At 40.5% G+C, this 26,100-nt stretch overlaps 1 protein-coding gene across 4 annotated transcripts in view; it reads left to right on the top strand.

Moving 5' to 3' along the window:
• The first annotated feature begins 678 nt into the window (after window positions 1-678).
• Window positions 679-26,100, top strand: part of LOC133553273 (serine/threonine-protein phosphatase 2A 56 kDa regulatory subunit gamma isoform-like) — a 66,191-nt gene continuing 40,769 nt past the window's right edge. Inside the window, exons 1-3 of one of the 4 annotated variants that reach the window (XM_061901295.1) lie at window positions 679-815; window positions 1,222-1,284; window positions 11,599-11,761. In XM_061901295.1, the coding sequence (XP_061757279.1) occupies window positions 783-815; window positions 1,222-1,284; window positions 11,599-11,761 (259 nt within the window). In that variant the 5' untranslated portion in view covers window positions 679-782. Of the gene's footprint in view, window positions 816-1,221; window positions 1,285-11,595; window positions 11,762-26,100 lie in introns of all 4 variants that reach the window. The other 3 variants (XM_061901294.1, XM_061901296.1, XM_061901297.1) reach the window with 3 other exon arrangements.

The raw sequence follows: 26,100 nt of genomic DNA, 5'->3' as shown, positions 1-26,100 counted from the left end.
ATTATGGTGTGGCGGTGTTTTTCAGGAGTTGGGCTTGTTCCCTTAGTTCCAGTGAAAGGACATTTTAATTCTCCAGGATACCAAAACATTTTGGACAATTCCACGCTCCCAGCCTTGTGGGAACAGTTTGGAGCGGACCCCATTCTCTTCCAAAATGACTGTGCACCAGTGCATAAAGTAAAGTCCATAAAGATGTGTGTGGTGTGGATGAACTTGACTAGCCTGCACATAGTCCTGACCTGAGCCCGATGGAACACCTTTGGGATGAATTAGAACGGAGACTGAGAGCCAGTGTGTGACCTCACCAATGCACTTTTGGAAGAATGGTCGAAAATTCCTATAAACACACCCCGCAAACTTGTGGACAGCCTTCCCAGAAGACTTGAAGCTGTAATAGCTGCAAAAGGTGGACCGACATCATATCAAACCTTATGGGATGGCACTTCAAGTTCATATGTGAGTCAAGGCAGGTGGCCAAATACTTTTTGCAATATAGTGTAGTTACTTTCTTGAACAAGTACCGCAAAATGAGAATATTCAAAATCAGATAAATACTGTTGTCGCTTTGCAGCAAACAGGGGGGGGGCGCCATAAAAATATTTTTGCAAAGCAATGACATCACCAAACGCGCTGTTGGTCACCTGACCCCTGCTGTCCAATCAGGCGTTAAGCCTAGGATCTGATCCGCCTCCTCCCACAGTGCTTCGCCCTGAGTGAGTTGCTGTGGTTTGGCTAGTGGAGAATCTGAGAGGGGTGTAGCAAGGGCGGAGGTACGGAATACAATGCCGAATAAAACGAAAAAGGAAAAGGAAAAGGTGAGTCTTGCTAATCGCCCACCATGATTACACGACAGTGGAAAAAGGCGTCATACGTGGAAAAACCGATGGGTAGATTAGAGATCATCTCTGCTAAAGCCAGCTAGCAATCCCCAGCTAGCCTCTATGCTGCAAATATGTTCGCTGTGTTGCTATCTCGCCCTATTTATACCAAAGTCTCCGATCTACACGTCGCATATCTCATTTAAACTCATGCACCTCCCGTTTGCACCTTAAATATGTTTTAGTCACTTTGAATCCTCTTTATTTCAACCCATAGCGGAACCTTGGGTCGCGTCAGTACCGTTAGCTATCTTGTCAAACTATTTTGTGGTGGAGCTATATTCAGTTTACTTGTGTGCTGCTCCCTTTTCATCTATTCTAAAGTTGTTTATGTGGCTTTCAGGATTCGTCAAAATCTAGCAAAGTGGGCAAAAGTGGAGGAGGACAGGATAACTTGCAGCATGAGGTAAGTAAGCTAAGCTAACCCTTTTTCTCGTGGACATTTATTACCTTTGTAAAATAGTTCTCCAGCACACTTTGAAATACAGGGTAGTTTTTTAAATTTATGACGTATACGCAAGTTTTATATCTAAATATTCCATCCATCTATTTACTAAAATTATAGTACACATTAGGTGTGGTGAAATTAACCTCTGCTTTTGACCCATCCCTTGTTCACCACCTGGGAGGTGAGGGGAGCACTGAGCAGCAGCGGTGGTCGCGCCCGGGAATCATTTTGGTGATTTAACCCCCAATTCCAACCCTTGATGCTGAGTGCCAAGCAGGGAGGTAATGGGTCCCGTTTTTATAGTCGTTGGTATGATTCGACTGGGGTTTGAACTCAACACCTACCGATCTCAGGTCGGACACTCTAACCACTAGGCCACTACCGCTTGTCCTTCTCGGGATCGCAAGGGGTTGGAGGCTATCGCAGCTGCATTCGGGCGGAAGTCGGGGTACACCCCGGACAAGTCGCAATTTCATCGCAGGGCCGATGACAACATTAATGCCATTAAATTATTTTTTTTAACCAAAGTGTAAAAAAATGCAAAGCAAGTACAATACAAAACTATAGAAAGTGACAAAATGACCACCGCTTTACTTGTACCCGCAAATATACGGTGGGTATAGAAAGTATTCAGACCACTTTAAATGTTTCACTCATTGTTTCATTGCAGCTATTTGCTAAAATCAAAAAAGTTCATTTTATTTCTCAATAATGTATACTCAGCACTCCATCTTGACAGAAAAAACGGAAATGTAGATTTTTTTTGCAAATTTATTCAAAATAAAATAACTCAAAAATCACATGTACATATGTATTGCTTGACACGTGACTTCTTCCCGGAAGTGAAAACTAGTGGTGTTCAACCAAGCCAATATGCCTGTTGTACAGCAAGCAGCATGCAAACAATCTAAGTACAATACAAAGGGGCTAAAGTATTCCTGCAAAAAGCAGATACGAGCAAAAATTCCAACTATGCAATAGAATAGATCTCTATATTTTTATCAAAAAAGATTTGTTGAGTGATATCAAAGATTATACGTAGGTCACGTTCCCAGACATCTATCCATTCATTTTCTACTGCTCGCCCCTATCGGGTTCGCGAACATATCAAACTATATTCTGCTCCAGATGTCGGCCCATTCTACCCAACAAAACAGGAAAAAAAATTGGAAAAGCATGGAGGTCTGCAACTTATTTGTGTGTGGCTGTGTCAAGGAAATTGGGATCAAGACTCCCTCGGTCGGATAAATATGCATTGTTTTTGCTCGGGTAAGGTAGCATTTCCGGATTTAACTTTGTGTCTACAGTTATGTTTGTTGTTGTTGCACGCGCCATTTATGAGTATCGGGGTTTCCCCCATTTTTATCGCAATATAACTCTAGATGTCAATGTTGTGTATTTGCTGAAAGCTTTATTGATGATCACCACCTTTGGTACAAACTAAACTCTTTTAGGTTTTGCTCACATCTTTTATCCAGACATGCCGTGTTGGAGCTTTTCGAAAAACTCATAGCAAACGTGTGTTTAGGAAATACAAATAATATCAAGATACTACTTAAATGGTAAATTATCGTTAAAACTATCTCAAACAAATCTCTAGCAAAGTGATTGATGAAAACTCATGCATTCTTTGGTTTTGCTCCCTTGGCCTGGAGTGTTAGCAGCACGCTTTTCTCGTTGTTGTTTCGTAAAATCTTGCACTCTTCCGCCCTTTTTGATTACCTCTCGAAGAACTCTGAAGAAACGTTTTGTCTTTTTAATGATTTGAAGGATTTGTTCAGCCGAAAACAACACATGCATAGGGCATTTTTTCTTGGAGAAAGGCTTAATGGCGCTGAACTGACTTCTGCCAGATCCTTGTAGTTCGCTGAGCTCCACACAAGGATTTGGGTTCGAGGGCATTGCAAACTCTTTCAAAATAGCAAAAAAATAATGAACCAATCAGGATCGCCGGGCGGGATTTCATAGATGTGACGTTGCGCAAAAGCGACTGTTACAAATGCTGACATTGATTCTGCTATTGCAACTGTTTTGGGGAATCTATCAAATATCAATTATTTAAAAGATGAACAGAGAACAGTTTTGAAGGCATTTATTGGTGGCAAGGAGGTTTTGGCTCTTCTTCTGACCGGATTTCCCAGCGTCGCGCTCATCTGTCACGGGCTGAGTTTGATGTGAGTGGTTGAAGTAGCACGTCATTCAAGATAACGGACAAGTAGTTTATCCAATCACATACAATATTTATTTTACAAGGCCCCGCCTTCTGAAATACATCTCCTATTGAGAAGTCCCAGATCCTTGTGTGGAGCTCAGCAAACTACAAGGATCTGGCGAGAGTCAGAGCAAGAACAATCTATATACCCACAACACATCTTATCTGCTTTTGTTGTTGTGAAAGACATCATGTATGTAACATCAATGTACATACAGGACAACTTTTTTTTCTGAAACATCCTCGTCAAGCTGAATACAGTGATGCAACGGTAAACGGTATAATGATAAATGGTGGTAAAATTCCTGATGGTTAATAAAACCATTTACAATTTTATTTACAGAAAAAACGTAATTTATTGATGGATTTTAGGCAACACTGCTAAGTTTCTGGAAATGGCGTCATAGTACTTGCGAAATTCGGCTTGAAATTACATGCCGAAACACAAGGCTAAGGAAAAATATCGAGATATGTATTGTATATCGTGATATGGCATAAAAAATGTTGCGATATTAATGAAACTCAATATCGCTCAGCCCTACTATATTGTGATATTAGAGTATACGTCCTCACGCAGTTGCTTTTAGCTGCGGGCAATACACTACAGGCGTTTCTCACTCTTTCTTGTCTGTCCTTCTCACAGAGACATAAAACAAGCGCACCTTGTTACATACGTGACATACTGACGCGTGTGCAACGTCATACGCTCAAGCCAAGCAGAGAGGTAGCGGCATGGTAACTTTAGCTGTGATGCTAACGGAGCGGTCTGAGTGGTAATACAAGAGAGAGAAGGTGGGAATCTGGTAACAAATGAAGGAAGAATTAATTTCCAAGAAAAACAACACAGGGTCCATCGTCTGGCGGTGGTTTGGCTTCAAGTGGGAAGATGTTTTACAAGTATGCGGCAAAAGCGTTGCTACCAAAAGTAATACCACTGCTAATTTGTAGCATCATTTGAAAAGTCATCCGCTAGAGAATGAAGAGTGCTTGAAACTCCGCATGTCAACATCTCGGCCGGTGCCACACCCACAAAATGCCCAAGCAACCATTTCCAGATCAACACCGTATGAAAAAAATAGTCAACAGAAGGAGATAACCTCCGCAGGAACCTATCACATAGTGAAGGACATACACTATTTGATTTTCTATTATGCAGCTAATTTTTATTTGACAGTTATTGAAATATCTTGTGTGACATCAGGCACAAAAGTGCACTTTATGTTTTAAACTATTGTAGTGGCGTTCGGTACAAAAAGTGCACTTTAATTTAGTGTTGTTTTGATATGTCATCTTAGTGACATCACGCACAAAAGTGCACTAATAGCTTGTTTTAAAAATGTCTCTGACAATCTTGCACTTTCTGTTTTGGAATTTACATGAATGTTTGTGCCCCTGCTTATTAACTGTTTAATAAATACAGTTTTGGGAAATTGAATTAGGTGTGATTTCCCTCTCTGCATGAAAGTTTAAAATGAACTTACTGTATATTAATGCAGTATGAACAAGAATGTTTTGATGTAGACACATAGAATCATCATACTGGTGTGATTATATGCATCAATTGTTGTTCATTCAAGGCTAAGGCAAAATATCAAGATATGTATTGTGTATCGTGACATGGCCTAAAAATATTGAGATATTAATAATAGGCCATATAGCCCAGTCCTATGCACAAGCCACATGACATCCTCGGCTCAGATGTGACTGAGCGTTAATGACGTGAGGAAACATTCAGCAGGCCATGTGTCAAAAATCTTTGCCTCAACTTGTTTATAAAGTCTTTAATTTGTTTATCGGGAAGCTCACTTGTCCCTTATTTAACTGCAAACTGTATCAGTGTTCAAATAACATCAATATCAGATATAACGCTTTGTCATCGAATTGAACGCAGGCTGTAAAGATTGCGTATTCGATGTTGTAAACCGAAGGCATGTCTATTCGATGTGTGAGCTGTCACTCCTGTTTATTTTTGTTGGCCAACAAAACTATGAACACAATTTTTATCCCTATGGACCAAAAGTGCAGTTACGTCTTATGGCCATCAGGTGCCGCCTTGCAAAATTCTTACATTTGTTTTATTTGTTTATCTCTTATGTCCATACAGTGCTAACTTGCACAGTTTTCACATTTATATGATTTATTTATTTTTTTCTGCCATTTTACTTGTTTATGAATTAGATTGTGTTGATTTCATATGCACATTCAATTTATACTGGCAGTCCATGAAACTGTTAAGTTAAAGTACCAATGATTGTTCTTGTGTACAATAATATTTCTTCTACAAAGTAAATAATTTTGAATGTGTTATTTGTGTTTAAAAAAAATCTAACTTAGTTAAAAGATTTCAGTATAAGTAATTTTTGAAAATGTTGAGCATATTTTTAAAAAATACCGCGATAATGATAACCGTGATCATTTTGGTCACTATAACCGTGATGAGAAATTTTCATACCGTGACATCCCTAGCTGAGAACAACACCACAGTACATTTAACCCCATCACAATAATAGCGTGGTGCGCCACATCCAGTCTGACTGCGCTAACAAAAGAAATGTTTCAAAAAAGTATCTTACACAAGCTTTATGTACTTAAAGCACTTCATGATACATTTACACGATTATTATGCTTTGACCTAAAATACTGGTCAAAATTGTCCACAGATGTATTACACCAAAAATTTGACAAGTTTTGCATTTAATTAACACAAATTTTATAAAAGATTTTTTGACACAAAATGCTCACACTCTATGGTGGTAAAATAAGTGTAGAAGGTAAAAAACAGAATTAAAAACAATTACAACTGAAAAACTGATTTGTATTGTTTTTTTTTATACTGTTATTGTTATTTAAAATATAGTTTTTTTATTATTTAAATTTTTTTTGTTTATTCATTACTAATTTAAAGCCGGGTTTTTTAACAATATTTAAAGTTGAGTTTTGGTAAAACAAAAAATGCTCATGTTTTCAAATTAGTGAAGAACTGTGTAATTAATCGGGATTTCTGTATCCATCCATCCATCCATCCATCCATAACCCATCTTTAAGCCACTTCCTGGCTGCTTCAAAAAACGGTTCGTTTTGAGAGGCTGAGTTGTTCGATGCAAAAGAAGCTCTGCTTACAATGCCCCTTCAAATTTTCTTCCTACGTTGGATAGTTGTTTTTGTTTTTTTAAGACTGTATGGACTATAGACACCGGTGAGCCCCACCAGCTGTCTAATTTTTATTTGATTTTCACCACAACACAACATCTCAGATGATGTAGCGAGACCAGCGGCTCACCGTGGTATGTTGTCGGCTTAAGGAGGGAGAAGACCATGGGGGACACTTTAATGTGTAAGTTACCTATGCCTCGTGCACAACTACACCCCCATACCATCACAGATGCTGTTTTTTTTAACTTTGCGCCAACAACACTCAGGATGGTTCTTTTCCTATTTGGTCCAAAGGACACAAAGTTCACAGTTTCCAAAAACAATTTGAAATGGGGACTCATTAGACCACAGAACAGTTTTACCCTTTGCGTCAGTCCATCTTAGATGAGCTTGGGCCTAGTGAAGCTGGCGGCTTTTTGGGTGTTGTTGATAAATGGCTTTCGCTTTGCATAATAGAGTTTTACCTTGCACTTACAGAAGTAGCGACTAACTTTAGTTGCTGATTGTGGTATGTTATGGTGGCTAAGGCTACATTTCTACCAAGTCTTTCTTTCTCCAATTCTAAATCCTGGACATATGCTTATTTATACCTCTTCTATATCATGTTAATACTATCACTACTGCCTTTTTGCAAGTAGGTTCTTATTTTTGATAGGACATAAAAATATCAATTGTCAGTATCGACCCATATAAATGATAAATGGGTTGTACTTGTATAGCGCTTTTCTACCTTCAAGGTACTCAAAGCGCTTTGACACTACTTCCACGTTTACCCATTCACACACACATTCACACACTGATGGAGGGGGCTGCCATGCAAGGCGCCAACCAGCAACCATCAGGAGCAAAGGTGAAGTGTCTTGCTCAGGACACAACGGACGTGACGAGGTTGGTTCTAGGTGGGATTTGAACCAGTGACCCTCGGGTTGCGCACGGCCACTCTCCCACTGCGCCACGCCGTCCCTAAAGCACTTATCACTAAACCCAAAACCAGTGATGTTGGCACGTTGTGTAATTCATAAATAAAAGAGAATACAATGATTTGCAGATCCTTTTCAACTTATATTCAACTGAATGGACTGCAAAGACAATACATTTAATGTTCTAAGTTAACTAGGGCTGGGCGATATAGCCTTTTATTAATATCGCAATATTTTTAGGCCATGTCACGATATACGATTTGTACCTCAATATTTTGCCTTAGCCTTGGATTAACACTTGATGTATATACTCACGGCTTCGCGGTGACAGAGGGGTTAGTGCGTCTGCCTCACAATACGAAGGTCCTGAGTAGTCAGGGTTCAATACCGGGCTCGGGATATTTCTGTGTGGAGTTTGCATGTCCTCCCCGTAAATGCTTGGGTTCCCTCTGGGTACTCCGGCTTCCTCCCACTTCCAAAGACATGCACCTGGGGATAGGTTGATTGACAACACTAAATTGGCCCTAGTGTGTGAATGTGAGTGTGAATGTTGTCTGTCTATCTGTGTTGGCCCTGCGATGAAGTAGCGACTTGTCCAGGGTGTAAACCGCCTTCCCGCCCGATTTTAGCTGAGATAGGCACCAGCGCCCCCCGCGACCCTAAAAGGGAATAAGCGGTAGAAAATCGATGGTATATATACTCACACCAGTATGATGATTTTATGTGTCTACATTTAAACATTCTTGTTCATACTGCATTAATTTTTGCTAATTTTAAACTTTCATGCAGAGGGAAACCACAGATAAGTCAATTTACCAAAACTGTATTTATTGTACAGTTATTAAGCAGTCGAACAAACATTCATGTAATTTTCAAAACAGAAAGTGAAAGATTGTCAGAGACATTTTAAAACAAGCTATTAGTGCACTTTTGTGCATGATGTCACTAAGATGACATATCAAAACAACACTAAATTAAAGTAAACTTTTTGTACTGAACGCCACTATAATAGTTTCAAACAAAGTTCACCTTTGTGCATGATGTCACACAAGATATTTCAATAACTGTCGAATAAAAATTAGCTTCATAAAAGGAAATCTAATAGTGTATGTCCTTCGCTATGAGATAGGTTACTGCAGACGTGATCTCCTTCTGTTGTTGACTAGTTTTTTTCATACGGTGAAGGTGAATAATAATATTTAAATAGCGCTTTTTCTCTAGTGACTCAAAGCGCTTTACACAGTGAAACCCAATATCTAAGTTACATTTAAACCAGTGTGGGTGGCACTGGGGGCAGGTGGGTAAAGTGTCTTGCCCAAGGACACAACAGCAGTGACTAGGATGGCGTAAGTGAGGATCGAACCTGCAACCCTCAAGTTGCTGGCACGGCCACTCTACCAACCTAGCTATACCGCCTATACGATGTTGATGTGGTGTTGCACCGAACATAGATGTTGACATGCGGAGTTTCAATTGCTCTTCATTCTCCAGCGGGTGGATTTTCAAATGATGCTGCAAATTAGCAGTAGGGGCTACTTTTTGTAGCAACGCTCTTGCCACATACTTGTTCAACTTCTTCCCGCTTGAAGCCAAACCACCGCCAGACGATGGACTCCCTGCTGTTTTTCTTGGGAATTAATTTTTCCTTCATTTGTTACCAGATGCGCACCTTCTTTGTATCGTATTACCACTCCGCTAGCACCACAGCTAACGTTACCATGCCGCTACCTCTCTGCTCCGCGTGGGTGTATGACGTTGTAGGCGTGACAGTATGTGGCGTATGTAAGAAGGTGAGCTTCTTTTATCTCTCTGTGAGAAAGACAGAAAGAGTGAGAAGAGCCTGTAGTGTAATGCCCGCAGCTAAAAGCTACTGCGTGAGAACGTATACTTGAATGTAATTTTCTATATCGCGCAGAGACGAACCCGCGATATATCGAGTATAGTCCATATATCGCCCAGCCCTAGTTTAAACTGCTAAACTTAATATTTCTTTGAAAATAATCATTAACTTAGAATTTAATGGCAGCAACACGTTGCAAACAAGTTGGCACAGGGGGATTTTTGCCACTGTGATACATGGCCTTTCCTTTTAACAACACTCAGTAAGCGTTTGGGAACTAAGGAGACCAATTTTTGAAGCTTTTCAGGTGGAATTATTTCCCATTCTTGCTCGATGTACAGCTTAAGTTGTTCAAAAGTCCGGGGTCTCCGTTGTGGTATTTTAGGCTTCATATTGCGCCATATATTTTCAATGGGAGATAGGTCTGGACTACAGGCGGGCCAGTGTAGTACTCGCACTCTTTTACTATGAAGCCACGCAATTCTAACATGTGGTTTGGCATTGTCTTGCTGAAATAAGCAGGGGCGTCCATGATAACGTTGCTTGGATGGCAACATATGTTGCTCCAAAACCCGTATGTACCTTTCAGCATTAATGGTGCCTTCACAGACGTGTAAGTTAACCATGCCTCAGGCACTTCGGAGATTGCACCACGGCGTAAACGGAGCCAAGCGCTCGGTTTAATGTCCTTTTCCCTCGCTTCCTGGCGTGCGTTTAAGAGCGCACTGCTGTGTTTAGATAGAGACAGGTGTGGACAATATTGGAGACAGACTCACTTGTTCCCACACTACAAGTATACAGCGAAGGAGAAAACTATTTGATGTTGCTTTTATTTTCTCAATACAGCGTTCATCAGCTGCTGTGACTGAGAGTTAATGATGTGAGGTAACATGCAGCAGGCGATGTTTCGTGAACGTTGTCACAACTTGTTTATAAAGTCTTTAGTTTGTTTACTGGGATGATCACTCATTCTTTAACTGCAAACTGTATCATTGTTCAAATAACATCAATACTAGTTAAAATGTTTTGTCATCTCATCGAAGGCAGTGAAGATTCTGTATTCGATGTGAGAGGTGTCACTTTTTATTTTTATTGGCCAAACTGTTGCACTGAACTACGAGGAGGTGTTAGACTTCCTCTTAAGTGACCAAATTACTTTGAGTTTTATATTAATATCAAAAAGTAATCGCCATGTTTTTTTTTATATTTCTTGTGTTTTTTTTCATGTCACAAAGGTGTTACTTCAAAAAATCATTCATGTGACACAGCGTTTTGTTAGTTTTATTGTGTATAGTTAATTCTTATGCGAAATATTTCTGCTCAAATTCTTAATGGATCTGTCCCAATACAGCATCTACGTTTACATAAATTAAAAACGTAAAAAATAATTAATAAAAATACCTCTCTCCATCAAAATGTAAAAATAGAGATAATGGCATCATGTAATGACAAAAAGCTGACAATTTGATATTAATATTGAATAAAAAACTTTATATATACATATAATATATGCATGCATGCTTTGGAGCCCCTGCCTTGAAAGAAAGTGGTATTTGCTTTGGTGCCCTAAAATATCAGCCCTCCTCTTAAGGCAACACTTGCCTTGACCTTAAAAAGGTAAAATTCGAGGCCTGTATTTAGGTAATGCTGACCAACCGTTGCAGACTGAGATTGAAGTGATAGATAACTTTTAAATCTGCAATTTTGTGGAGCTGCAATATTTTAACCACAATGTGGTGAGGAACAACTATAACTGAAAATAAATATTATTGTAACAATAGAGCGATATTCATATGAGGGGTCCAAAGATCATTTTCTATTAACTCATGACACATTCTAAAAATAGTATTATTAAAAAAACCCCATAAAAGTGTAATAAAAGAGCAAACAGCTATAATGTAATAAGAAAAAAAAATGACCCAAAGCTGCCCTTAGTCGAAACATTTGGACACCGCTGGGCTAAACTGCTATCATTTAAGGCTACATAAACATCGACCTGAACAAACGTTTACTAAATTTTTATTGAAGACACAACCACAGCACAGGTTATAGGTTCAAAACCTAACAGGGGGACCAAAAAATGGGAATTGGTGGCCATTCACATCTTTTTTGAACATAGTAAAAGATAGCATGTGTCCTCTCAGCAGGGCTCCAACAGGAAGACCGGGAACAGCATCCCTCCAACCACTCAGCTGCTCAAGGGCAAGCAGCCGGGCTCCCAGACGCCCGTGAAGAAGGACAAGCGGCAGAGCTCGTCTCGCTTTAGCTTGAGCAACAACAGGGAGCTACAGAAGCTGCCTGCTTTCAAAGGTAAGTTCCATCTCAACCAGGCCATCAGAGAGGGTTCTGAATTTGTGTGTTTTTAAAGCAGGTGAGCCAAAGTCCCAATTTAAAGCCAGAAATCACCCGTCCATCCATCCATTTTTGAAGCTTTAAATAAACCTAGGATTTTCCTTTAGGCAGCGAGGTGGATAAAGACACATATCAACCATCAATTTTGTTTTTATCTCAAATGCTTGTCAGTTTCAATTGTGGCGTATAAAAAACATAAACTTCTTCTTAGGACGTGCAAGCAGGCTTCATGCACATCTCACTGTTTTTTAATATTCAGCCTGTGGGCAGCCCACGGAAACAAACAGGGCAGTGGGGGTGCTGGACGTAGACGGCATTGACTTTGCGCTGGATTTATGCCAAGCGTCTATATTTAGTGATAATCCAGATAAAGCTTTAATTCCGTGTTGTGTTGCACAATGTTGCCAGTGACCAGATCAGCAGGACTCTCCCCTTCGTTCCTCTTTATATAATAATAAATTAATATAAAATAATATACACAACACCCACAGTCCTCATTTTTCACGCCACTGTAAATTACTCTTGTGGTGTTTCACAGGAGTATTGGAACACCTACTAGCGTGACTGATGTAAGGATATGAACATTTCATAACCCAGATATTATTCAGTGTTTCCTACAGAGCGGCAATCTATTCATGGCAGTGGGGGAATGGCTAAGGCAGTGTCAATATGACAATGTCATATAATTCCCGTAATTGGCTATGACGCATGTATTACATTTCAAAAAGGCAAAAAATCTTTTTTTTAATCTTTTTTTTTTATATATATTTAAAGACAAATCTTTGGATATCATTTTTTATTTATTTATTTTTACATATTATGCTGCATTTTTAAATTGTTGCTGTTTATTTTCTACAATGTTCGGACATATTGTAAAGAGAAAGGAAAATATGTGAAATGTGTATGTTAACATGTATATGTTAACTATATACATGTTTGGGATCAACTTTATATTAACCATAACAATGCAACAAAGGCTGGACTTTATACACCCCTGGTTTATTTACATATATTATTCTGCCCTCCCTGAATGTTGTAATTTAGTTTAGCAGATAGGTAAACCATCCTTTATATTACAGATGAAAAAACTTACAACTTGAGGTTGGTTATTGATAGTCTCGTGTGTGTTTCTTGGGAGAGAGGCGAGTATAGACGGTTAATTTTTCAAGTAGAGATTATTTAGGTGAGGCTACAGCATTTGTTACCTCGATTTTCATTAGTAATCTCTTCCCGTCGGTCAGAATACTACCAAAATGGAAGCAACTTTCCAATTAGAAATAATATAAATCCAGTTAATCCGTTCCAGACAGCCAAACATATGAAGCAACACATTTATTAAAACAATGTAAATTACATATAAATGAAGAATGAGATTTAACATTGCTTTTACCTTTTATTGAGCACTCTTGTTTGGTGATGAGTATAAAGAGGGGAAGGGAAAGGTACATTTTTTGCTAGGAATTCTTTCTTCAATTCAATTGTCTTTCTTACCTTCTTAAAGTGCTGGGACTTGCAACTTTCTTTGGCTCCATGATGATGGATTATTTTGCGGTCATACTCAATTTAAAAAATAGTACATAATTGTCTAAAAGCTTATCAAGATAACACTGAGTCAGTGCGCCTGAACGCTTTGTCACATGAACGTCCCATGAACATCACATGGACAGTGTAGGGAACATAGTGTTTGAAAGCTCCAGCTTTGATACAGAGAAAGGATACAGACACTTGAGATGTTAATTGTTCTTTGTGCGTTCTGTGAACATGAACAAATCATCCATCCATCCATTTTCTGCCGCTTATTCCCTTTGGGGTCGCAGGGGACGCTGGTGCCTAACACTTAATAAAAATGTTTAAAGGATTCCCTGCCTGGAATATGTTTCTAGTGTTGCATTGGCTTCACAAGATTAGACAATATACAATATTGGCTTCATGACATGAGACAATACACAATATTGACTGTACAAGTTGAGATGATACCTGATATTGGCTTCATTAGATGAGACGATATGCGATATTAATTGCACATGATGAAACGATACACGATATTGGCTTCATGAGATGAGATGATACATATTTACTTCACAAGGACACAACGAGACAGCATTCTTATTCAACTTTAAGCAGGGTCGCCTTGTAATGGGGCGTGGGGAACGCTTAGACTAGCTCTCAATATGTTGTGCGCGCAAACTACCTAATGTGCGGGTTCAATACCTCGCCCACAGCAAGACAGATATGCTTCTGCTTATTTGAAATGAAACCTGACTTACTTATGCCTGCAAGACAGCTTTTTTCTAAAGGAGAAAAAACTTCACGCTTTAATCTCGCGAGATCTTGTGACACCCATAGTGTCAACTCTAAAAAGACCATGCTCATTCTTCACAGAGACTAAATCAGCAACGCGTGGGATTCTTTGTTTAAACACTCAATTCCCTCCCCCGGACCCTGAGAGGGACAAGCAATAGAAAATGGATGGATGGATGGATCCACGTAATGATGCGAGTACAAACAGACTAGTTTGTTATGTGCAATGTTTGGCCATAATACAGTAACTAAGACATTTTGGCAAAACATTTTCATGTAAAAACCAATCAAACAGTAAAAACTGAGTTACCTCTCTATCGACCAGATGCACTCGGACGTTTTTCCATTTCCATTGTTATGCTTATTTCATTCATTCAATATTAAATAAATATAATAGATACAACATTAAAGTAAGTCATGAATAAAAAGGAGCAGAAAGAAGTGCACACTTAGAAGTGCTTACATTTTTTTAAGATAGTGTGCATATACATCTTTTCAAATAAACAAGTTGGGTGAGGGGTGTCTAAGCGGCAGCAGCACAGCAGGAGAATCACAATGACTTTATGGAAAGCCATTCAATAAATTATCAACCTGAGAACAGCCATCATTCTCACGCTATCTTCTTGCCATAATGTAGCAAACGTATAGAGACATACTGTATATTACTCTTCAGGCCTGTCTGTAACAGCTGTTGCTTGGCTACTTGTTGCGTAATTGTTAAAACATTAACGTCAGTACTAATCAAGAGCATTTTTATTTGCGGCCTATAAATGTGATATTCCTCATACATTTTTTTTTTTGCATAATGTTGTGAGCCTTATGACCCCCTTTAGGCAGCAAAACTAACAACATGCCGAGTTAGTGCAAGCTTTTTGTTCACCGCTTCATTTACACGCAAATCACGGCCTGGTTATGCAGTTCGTACAAACACCGCTAGGCCATTAACCTGTTGTGTAGGAAAAAGGCCCCACATCGCCTCCAACAGTTAAATATTATCCCGCAGCGATTTTCATACTGACTATCATAGCAGAATGTTTCATCATTGAGAGCTACATTTAGACAGCATGCATGCATCCATTCATCCATCCATTATCTTGAGCTTATCTGCGGTCGGGTCGAGGAGGAAGCAGCCTAAGCAGAAAAGCCCAGACTTCCATCCCCCCAGCCACTTTATCCACCTCCTCCCGTGGGATCTCAAGGCGTTCCCGGGCAAGCTGGGTGGCATAGTCTTCCCAATGTGTACTGGGTCTTCCCCTTGGTCTCCTACCTGTCGGACGGGCCCTGAACACCTCCCCAGGGAGGCGTCCGGGTGGCATCCTGACCAGATGCCTGAACAATCTCATCTGGCTCCTCGCGATGCGGAGGAGCAGCGGATTTACTTTGAGCTCCTCCCGGATAACAGAGCTTCTCACTCTATATCTCTCAGGGAGAGCCCTGCCACCTGATGGAGGAAACTCATTTCATCCGCTTGTACATGGATCTTGTCCTTTTGGTCATAACCCAGAGTTCATGACCATAGGTGACGATGGGCACGTAGATCGACGTGTAAATTTAGAGCTTTTCCTTCCGACTCAACTCCTTCTTTACCACAATGGATCGATACAGCTCCTGCATCACTGCAGACGCTGCACCAATCCGCCTGTCGAGTACTTGAACTCCTCCACTTGGGGCAAGATCTCTTCCCAAAACCAGAGATGGCACTCCACCCATTTTCCGGGCGAGAACCATGGACTCTGACTTGGATGGCTTCACACTCGGCTGCGAACTGATCCAGGGAGAGCTGAAAAACCTACCTGCCATGAGGACCACATCATCTGCAAAATGCAGAGACATAATCCTGCAGCCACCAAACCGGATCCCTTCAACGCTTTGACTGCGCCTAGAAATTCTGTCCATAAAAGACAGCATGAAATCATATTATATTTTGATATTGTTATAAATGATTTTGGCTGCACTTTAGCGTGTGAATTGACCTGCTGAATAACGTTGTTGCCTCCTATGTGTTCTCTTTTGAAAAACACGCGCTTTCCCGGTCAGGCATGGTTCAAGTGTTTGTCGCCATCTGCTGGTCAGTTGTAAAGCCTGCCAAATGAATGTAACTTGTGAATTGGTACAATGTTTCCCCGGACCATTTTATTAATGCAGGGCTGCGTAAAACGCATATATAATGCGGCAGCAGGGTGGGGTTTCTTCCGTTTGTTGATTAAACATGTAAACATTAATTCATAATCAGTGTTTCCCACACGTTGGCTGTTTTTTCTGAAGTCTTGGAAGTCTTAAAATGTGTTAAATGGGTTCTTTGGAGGATGCTATCGTTATTTAATTTGGTATAGGCATCCTGGCCTCAAATTATTATTATGATACGCAGTTTTGCCTTGTTTATCGCTTTTAATTGTTTCAGACCTGACCGCAATAAGTGTGTTTTTGCAATGCAGGAATTTTTATTCTTATTTTAAAATCAAATTTTTCATCATTGGAGCATAAAAAACCTGTGTGTTACACTTGTGTAGCACTTTTCTACCTTCAAGGTACTCAAAGCGCTTTGGCACTAATTCCACATTCACCCATGCAAGGCCCTAATAACCACGACTCATTATGAAAGTGTCTTGCTCAAGGACACAAGGGATGTGATGAGGATGGCATGAGCCGGGGTTCGAACAGGGAAGCCTCAAGTGGCTGTGTGCGTGTGTGTGTAAAACAACTTCGAGGAGATGGCTGCATTGAGACAACAGAATGATCTGGGAGATCAGAGGGATGAAACGTATCTTGCCTGCTGAAAGAGTTTGGGAACCCCCCTGGTATACATTGTCCTAACTTTTATTTCTCAGATCATTCTGTTGTCTCAATGCAGCCATCCTATTTCCTGAAGTTCTTTAAATCAGTGTTTTTTAGTTGAAACTGTAGGTGCAATACTTCTATCTCCATTTTAATGTTCTCTACAACACTGCTGTTGTCCCAATGGGTGTTATTTTGCTGCTTGGCATTCGACTGTTGGAGCAATGTTGCATTCTCTTTTAGCTTCTCCACCTCCCGTTTTACTTCTCTGAAGTTTCTAAATTCCATCATGTCATTACGAGATTATTTTCTGTCTTTAATAATCCGTTGGAAATCTGCAACATCTTTTTGTACACCTTTTGATAATCAGTTCCTGTAAGTTTTTGCCATCGCTTTGTGTCTCATTTACATAGTTTTGTAGAGTTCCCACTAACGCTTTTAAGTCCGGTTCCACATCTGGTAACACTGTATTGCCCATTGATGACTTCTTGTTGATGTTGTTAGCTTTCGCAGCTCCATGGTGATTTCTTTCACGTACCAAGCTGAGTCAGCCTTTTTTGTAGATCACTAGTATGGTCCGAAACTTTGGTAGTCTCCAAAAGTGTCCAATAGGGCCAGAAACAGTAGCCAAATGTGTCACTACAGAGTGGTCTAAATATTTTCACAGATAGTCCCATTATAATATGTTTATAAAATAGGGGAAACCGGTAGCACCAAATATATTTGCGGTGATCCAGAATGTATTTCTAGCAAGCGTCCACAGATAAACAGATACAGGACAGGTATACTGTATTGGGAACACAGCGTGTTTGTAATGGTGTTTGTCAGTCGATCTTTCAGCTTAACAGATGTCGCCTCTGTGGGGATGTAAAATGTATCATGACCCACTCTCAGACAAAACAGAAACATGTTAATTTTACATTTTTTTATTTGTATTAACAAAATGTACTTGTATGCAGTAAAGGGAAGATCGGCATGACAATAATGACATTTTATTTTCGAAATAGTAATTGTATTATGGAATGGGATAAACACAACAATTGATCTCATACAAAAGTATAAATAGAAAATTATGTTTTATTTATTTGTTTATTTTAAACAAACAAATGTTTGTTCTAAAAATGCCACTTTAGTAAACGTATCCCATTAATTATTACGCAATCACCTTAGTGTACCAATTATTTTGGCGCTTTTAAAGTGGAAGTGTACTTTTTGGAGAAATTTTGTCTAATGTTCACAATCATTATGAAAGACATGATGACAGATGTATTTTTTCAATGCATTACAGTTTTAAATACATGATGTAAGTATATATGTAATGTAGTAACAGGCACATTTATAATATTTAAATATTCACGTATTTTGCTCATTTTAAACATGCATGGCGCATTAATATAAAAAAACTAGGGCTGGGCAACGATTAAATTTTTTAATCGAAGTTAATCTCACTATTTCTCTGATTAATCGCGATTAACTGCATTGTATACGCAAAGCCCAATAATGAATTCAAAAGTAGTGTGTAGTGCACCTTTATTGGAATATTCCCCCACATGAACAAAAGCGTCAAAACATTTGTTGTGCAAACACAATTTAAATCAGTCCTTGTTAAACAGTAGCAGTTAAATAGCATATTTTATGAAAATCAACTCAAAACATGTAAATACCAACATTTAAGCTTATTACTACCACTGCCAGGGTATTTAAGTTATCCTGTTTGTTATGGAAAATAAATATAATCTACATACAAATCTCTGAGCCACAATCATAACATCTGAACAGGCAATTTCTGAGGTAACAGCAGAAACATTTTTTTTTCTCAGGGATCTTATGTTTAAAAAACCTATATTATACGTAGTGGGCTGTTTTAGGGAATTTTTGATCAAATTATCCGTAGTAGCAATATTAATAATGTTGTGTTTATTCTGCGTAGTGCACTTAAAATAATTATGACCATATCTAGGAATTGATATGATGGGAATTTTCCGATTGTTTGCTTGGTGCTTTGATAAACTGAACGCATATACATAGTACTATATTGTGATGTTATGAGCCAGGGAATAAAAGAACTACCCTACCCAGCATGCAACAGGAGTGACGAGCATGCGCGGTAGCCCGGTATAGGTTGTATCGCCATGACGGCATCTTGTATGTTGTGATATGCACGCTCTGAAAGCAAACGTTAAGAACTCAGCCAACACTCCTCGTCTGCATTATTCATAAATAGACAGACAACACAAATACTCCGCTGCTTCACAGGCCGCTGGATGTAGCCGGCAAAGTGTTCCCATGCTAGCTAGCCGGTCTAGCAAGCACGCGTCATTCAGTCCAAAACGGCCCGATCTATCCATCCATCCATCCATTTTCTACCGCTTATTCCCTTTTGGGGTCACGGGGGGCGCTGGCGCCTATCTCAGCTACAATCGGGCCCGATCTATCAACATCCAGAATTGTCTGGCGGTCGTAAGTGATCCCAGAGTGACCGCGCTGTAAGCCAGCCATGAAATTTGCAGAATTGTCCGGTATTTTTGCCAAATGTTCCATCTTTACCAAGAGCCCCTCGACGCCGGGCGACGCCATCTTGTTAAGAAAAGGCGTTAACAAAATAAAAGCATGTAAACAACATACGAAAATGTGCGATAAAATAATTGTCGGCGTTAATAGATTGATGAGTTAACTCATAATTAACGCATTAATTTGCCCACCCCTAAAAAAAACGTATCATGTTTTTTTATTTTTTTATTTAAATTACATCACCGATTAGTACTCGCTGCAGACTTTGAGAGCCAACAAACATAATAAAACATCACTTACTGTAAAATGTCTGCTGTCATTACGATGCCGACTGCTAGAATGTTCATATATTCCCATTTACATGAAGCATGACTCTTAATCCTAGCGAATAAATATAGGGTGAAACCAAGCGTCTTTTTGTGTCGTTCTCGCCATTCCCGGGGCTAAATTAGCTGTGAAAGTGTACCAACATGTCAGATTACATCCTCGTTTTTCTACTATCCAGTTGACAGTCTTCATTTATGATCTACAATAAAGTTTGACAAGTAAGGAAGCGAGTAAACTGCTGATCAGCCGATCATATCAACATTGGCACACAAGCTCGCGATCACGACTCTGCTATAAATAGTTTGTCTGTATCGGTGATATTGTTTTTAATAATTGTGAACAATTGGCAAAATTCCAAAAAAATAGTGTAGTTCCTCTTTAAAGTGTTGTCAATTTCTTGAAGCAGTGCATTTTCTAAAAGACCAGTTTGGCTAACAGAACTTGGAGCTAAAATGCGGCTATGTTTTATTCATTCATTCTCATTCCTTGCTGAAGGGGATAGTAAAGACACTGAAAGCCTCTGTTGTAAGACTTGTGTTCTCTAAGTGTTGGTGGGTCTTTCACTCTGAAAATAGTCTTCAGCAATCCATAATTGCTCATTATACAGGGGCCATGACACTGATAGGATGTGTGGAGATCAGCAGACATTCTATTTGTCGTCATCGCCGTACTAAAGACCTCCACTGTATTGTTGCAGCTTGTGCGTCTTGTCTACTGCCGACCAGAAAGCTCCCTCACGCTACAGCGGCCTCAAGACCCCTGACAGTTCTCAAAAATGAGACCCTTTTGTGCTGCTCATAATACACCTTCCAGCATCATGAAACAACTTGCGGTTAGTGAGTTTTGCTGATAGAACTGCGCACTGACCTATTTCTGACAATCGGGTCAACAGGTTTACAGCGTCTTTAAAACTAAATTAAATGAAATGCCTGATTTGCTTACTGTTCCAACCTAAACACTGAATATCATTTAATAGCATCAGCACTAAGCAGTGTTTCCCATAAATAAGTGTGTAATGCCACACATAGATTGGGGGATACATGTTCGCCCCGCTCAAAACACATAAAAGGACTGTCATTTAATATAGCTTTTCCTTATAACTTCGTACAATATGTTCTAGTACGGGTCGCAACTCAACAGAACTCTTGCGTACAGGGCCTGCCAGAGAATAAGAAGACAAAGCAGGAGGGATCAGTGTTACCAACCTATTAGGTAGGAATGCACAATTTATTCATAAGACTCCGGAGGCAGTGGACAGGTATCGACGGGCCAAGCAGTGTGCAGCTTCAGCGGACGTGGAGGCAAAAACTCGGACATGGGAGGAGTTCGGGGAAGCCATGGAAAACGACTTCCGGACGGCTTCGAAGCGATTCTGGACCACCCGCCGCTTCAGAAAGGGGAAGCAGTACACTGTCAACACCGTGTATGGAGCAGATGGTGATCTGCTGACCTCAACTGCGGATGTTGTGGATAGGTGGAAGGAATACTTTGAAGACCTCCTCAATCCCACCAACACGTCTTCCTATGAGGAAGCAGCGCCTGGGGAATCTGTGGTGGGTTCTCCTATTTCTGGGGCTGAGGTTGCCGAGATAGTTAAAAAGCTCCTCGGTGGCAAGGCCCAAGGGGTGGATGAGAACCGCCCGGAGTTCCTTAAGGCTCTGGAGGCTGTGGGGCTGTCTTGGTTGACAAGACTCTGCAGCATCGCGTGGACATCAGGGGCAGTACCTCTGGATTGGCAGACCGGGGTGGTGGTCCCTCTCTTTAAGAAGGGGAACCGGAGGGTGTGTTCCAACTATCGTGGGATCACACTCCTCAGCTCCTCAGCCTCCCCGGTAAGGTTTATTCAGGTGTACCGGAGAGGAGGCTAAAGCCGGATAGTCAAACCTCGGATTCAGGAGGAACAGTGTGGTTTTTGTCCTGGTCGTGGAACTGTGGACCAGCTCTACACTCTCGGCAGGGTTCTTGAGGGTGGATGGGAGTTTGCCCAACCAGTCTACATGTGATTTGTGGACTTGGAGAAGGCATTCGACCGTGTCCCTCGGGAAGTCCCGTGGGGAGTGCTCAGAGAGTATGGGGTATCGGACTGTTTTATTGTGGCGGTCCGCTCCCTGTACGATCAGTGTCAGAGCTTGGTCCGCTATGCCGGCAGTAAGTCGGACTTGTTTCCAGTGAGGGTTGGACTCCGCCAAGGCTGCCCTTTGTCACCGATTCTGTTCATAACTTATATGGACAGAATTTATAGGCGCAGTCAAGGCGTTGAGTGGTTCCGGTTTGGTGGCCGTGGGATGAGGTCTCTGCTTTTTGCAGATGATGTGGTCCTGATGGCTTCATCTGGCCGGGATCTTCAGCTCTCAATGGATCGGTTCGCAGCCGAGTGTGAAGCGACCGGAATGAGAATCAGCACCTCCAAGTCCGAGTCCATGGTTCTCTACCGGAAAAGGGTGGAGTGCCATCTCCGGGTTGGGGAGGACACCCTGCCCCAAGTGGAGGAGTTCAAGTACCTAGGAGTCTTGTTCATGAGTGGGGGAAGAGTGGGGGAAGAGTGGATCGTGAGATCGACAGGCGGATTGGTAATGCGGACGTTGTACCGATCCTTTGTGGTAAAGAAGGAGCTGAGCCGGAACGCAAAGCTCTCAATTAACCAGTCGATCTACGTTCCCATCCTCACCTATGGATATGAGCTTTGGGTCATGACTGAAAGGATAAGATCACGGGTACAAGAGGCCAAAATGAGTTTCCTCCGCCGGGTGGCGGGGCTCTCCCTTAGAGATAGTGTGAGAAGCTCTGTCATCCGGGAGGAACTCAAAGTTAAGCCGCTGGTCCTCCACATCGAGAGGAGCCAGATGAGTTGGTTCGGGCATCTGGTCGGGATGCCACCCAAACGCCTCCCGAGGGAGGGGTTTAGGGCACGTCCAACCGGTGGGAGTCCACGGGGAAGACCCAGGACACGTTGGGAAGACTATGTCTCCCGGCTGGCCTGGGAACGCCTCGGGATCCCCCGGGAAGAGCTAGACGAAGTGGCTGGGGAGAGGGAAGTCTGGGCTTCCCTGCTTAGGCTGCTGCCCCCGCGACCCGACCTTGGATCAGCGGAAGAAGATGGATGGATGGAAGTCCCTCAAAGTCGTGTATGCAAATAAGAGATAGTGTCAGTTTGAAGTGAGTGTGCTTTACTCACGACCAACGTGACCCCGTTTCATCAAACGTCATTCTAGAGATCCAATAATCCACAGGTCAGTATTAATCCACTAAAAAAAGTGAAAAAATTAAGTAATATAATAATCCATAAATTGCTCTGAAACAAGGTAGCATCCGCTGACAGATCCCCCGTTGCCGCCTGATATCACTCCAATGCGCCACATTTGCGTATCATTACAACACATCTTGCTTAAATGTTTTTCAGTTCGCCTGTATCTTGACTCTACAAACTAGACAATCGAGCAATACCCTGCTTACTGGGTCTTTTTTTTTTTTTTTAGCAAACACTACACCGACACATACATCGGTAGGTCTCAACACTCAAATACGTCTGTGTGCAACATAAACACAAATAATTCCTATTTAAAAAAAAAAAAAAGCACAACCACTTAACATACTGATTGATTGTATTGATTTACATTATATATTTCATATGATATATACCGGTAATCTTAAAGGTCGGTGCTCTGCACATGAATGCCATACATACATATTTTTAGCTCAGTGTAATTGTAATGAATAGAAACACAGTGATAAATCTATGTTTTTTTGACAAAATTATATAACAACTGCATTGCCCTTTTACTGCAAAGATAGTTGACTTGAGTTGTTTAGGACTTAAAACTCAGGTGTTGACAAATTACTTTCCTGCTGTTAGATGTTACATGATGTTGGTGGTGTACAACCTCTTTTAGTAATGAAAATGGTAAAAAAAATATTTTTTTTTCACATCTTGATTTGCAACAATTAAATATAGTGCTGATAAGAGTATCTATTAGGTCTGGGCCGATATTCGACGATGAATGAAAATTAAATTTGGTTTATTTTCCAGCGTCGATAAATCGCCATATGCATGCTTCAAGAGCATTCACTCTTTTCATCGCGTTTAGCGGCGACGTGTGTTTGTACCATAGCGGAATAAACAGAAGAAAATTAAATGGTAAATAGGGTTATACTTGTATAGCGCTTTTCTACCCCTTTTTAAGGAGCTCAAAGCGCTTTGACAGTATTTCCTCATTCACCCATGCACACACACATTCAAACACTGACGGTGGGCAAGTCTTATAGTATTCAGTTTAGAGTTGGGCGATATATCGAGTATACTCTATATACAGCGGGTTTGTCTCTGTGCGATATAGAAAATGACTATCGTGATATTCGAGTATACGTTCTCACGCAGTTGCTCTTAGCTGCGGGCATTACACTCCAGGCGTTTGTTTCTCATTCTTTCTTGTCTCTCTTGCTTTACCTCTCTTACAGAGAGGTAAAGCAAGTGCACCTTCTTACACACGTCACATACTGTCATGCGCGCAGCATCCCATGCCCTCGCGGAGCAGACAGGTAGCGGCATGGTAACATTAGCTGTTCTGCTAGCGGAGTGGTGCGAGTGGTAATACGAGAGAGAGAAGGTGTGAATTTGGTAACAAATGAAGTAAGAATAACTAATTCCCAAGAAAAACAGCACGGGGTCCATCGTCTAGCGGTGGTTTGGCTTCAAGCGGGAATATGTTGAACAATTATGTGGCAAAACGTTGCTACAAAAAGTAGCAGCACAACTAATGTAGCAACATTTGAAAAGTCACCCGCTCGAGAATGAAGAGTACTTGAAACGCCGCATGTCAACATCTCTGGCCGGTGCCACACCAACAAAATGCAGAGGCAACCGTTTCCAGTCAACACCGTATGAAAAAAATAGTCAACAACAGAAGGAGATAATGTCCGCAGGAACCTACCACATAGCGAAGGACAAACACTATTTGATTTCCGATTATGCAGCTCACTTTTATTTGACAGTTATTGAAACATCTTGTGTGACATCATGCACAAAAGTGCACTTTATCTGTTTTTAACTATTGTAGTAGCGTTCTGTACAAAAAGTGCACTTTAATTTAATGTTTTGATATGTCATCTTAGTGACATCATGCACAAATGTGCACTTATAACTTGTTTTAAAATGTCTCTGACAATCTTGCACTTTCTGTTTTGGAAATGACAAGTGAATGTTTGTGCCACTGCTTAATAACTGTTTAATAAATACAGTTTTGTTAAATTGACTTAGTTGTGATTTACCTCTCTGCATGAAAGTTTAAAATGAGCATTTATTAATGAACTATAAACAAGAATGGTTTAAATGTAGACACAGAATCATCATACTGGTGTGATTATATGCATAAAGTGTTATTTCAAGGCTAAGGCAACATATCAAGATATATATCGTGTATCGTGACATGGCCTAAAAATATCAAGATATTAATAAAAGGCCATATTGCCCAGCCCTAATTCAGTAAACCAATTACAAACCCCGTTTCCATATGAGTTGGGAAATTGTGTTAATTGTAAATATAAACAGAATACAATGATTTACAAATCATTTTCAACCCATATTTAATTGAATATGCTACAAAGGCAACATATTTGAAGTTAAAACTGATAAACATTTTGTTTTGCAAATAATCATTAACTTTAGAATTTGATGCCAGGAACACGTGACAGAGAAGTTGGGAAAGGTGGCAATAAATACTGATAAAGTTGAGAAATGCTCATCAAACACTTATTTTGAACATCCCACAGGTGTGCAGGGTAATTGGGAACAGGCGGGTGCCATGATTGGGTATAAAAGCAGCTTCCATGAAATGCTAAGTATTTCACAAACAAAAAAAGATGGGGTGAGGGTCACCAATTTGTAAGCAAATTGTCGAACAGTTTTAGAACAACATTTCTCAACGAGCTATTGCAAAAAATTTAAGGATTTTACCACCTACGGTCCGTAAAATCATCAAAAGGTTCAGAGAATCTGGAGAAATCACTGCACGTAAGCGATGATATTACGGACCTTTGATCCCTCAGGCGGTACTGCATCAAAAACTGACATCGGTGTGTAAAGGATATCACCACATGGGCTCAGGAACACTTCATAAAACCACTGTCAGTAACTACAGTTGGTCGCTACATCTGTAAGTGCAAGTTAAAACTCTACTATGCAAAGCGAAAGCCATTTATCAACAACACTCAGGAACGCCGCCGGCTTCGCTGGGCCCGAGCTCAACTAAGATGGACTGATGCAGAGTGAAAAAGTGTTCTGTGGTCTGACGAGTCCACATTTCAAATTATATTTGGAAACAGAGGATGTGGTGTCCTCCAGAACAAAGAGGAAAATAACCATCTGGATTGTTACAGGCGCAAAGTTC

The sequence above is a fragment of the Nerophis ophidion genome, linkage group LG05 (genome assembly GCF_033978795.1).
Source record: "Nerophis ophidion isolate RoL-2023_Sa linkage group LG05, RoL_Noph_v1.0, whole genome shotgun sequence".
NCBI classification, from domain to species: domain Eukaryota; kingdom Metazoa; phylum Chordata; class Actinopteri; order Syngnathiformes; family Syngnathidae; genus Nerophis; species Nerophis ophidion.
Note: the sequence above shows the minus strand (reverse complement) of the source record. Positions and strands in the feature narration are given on the sequence as shown.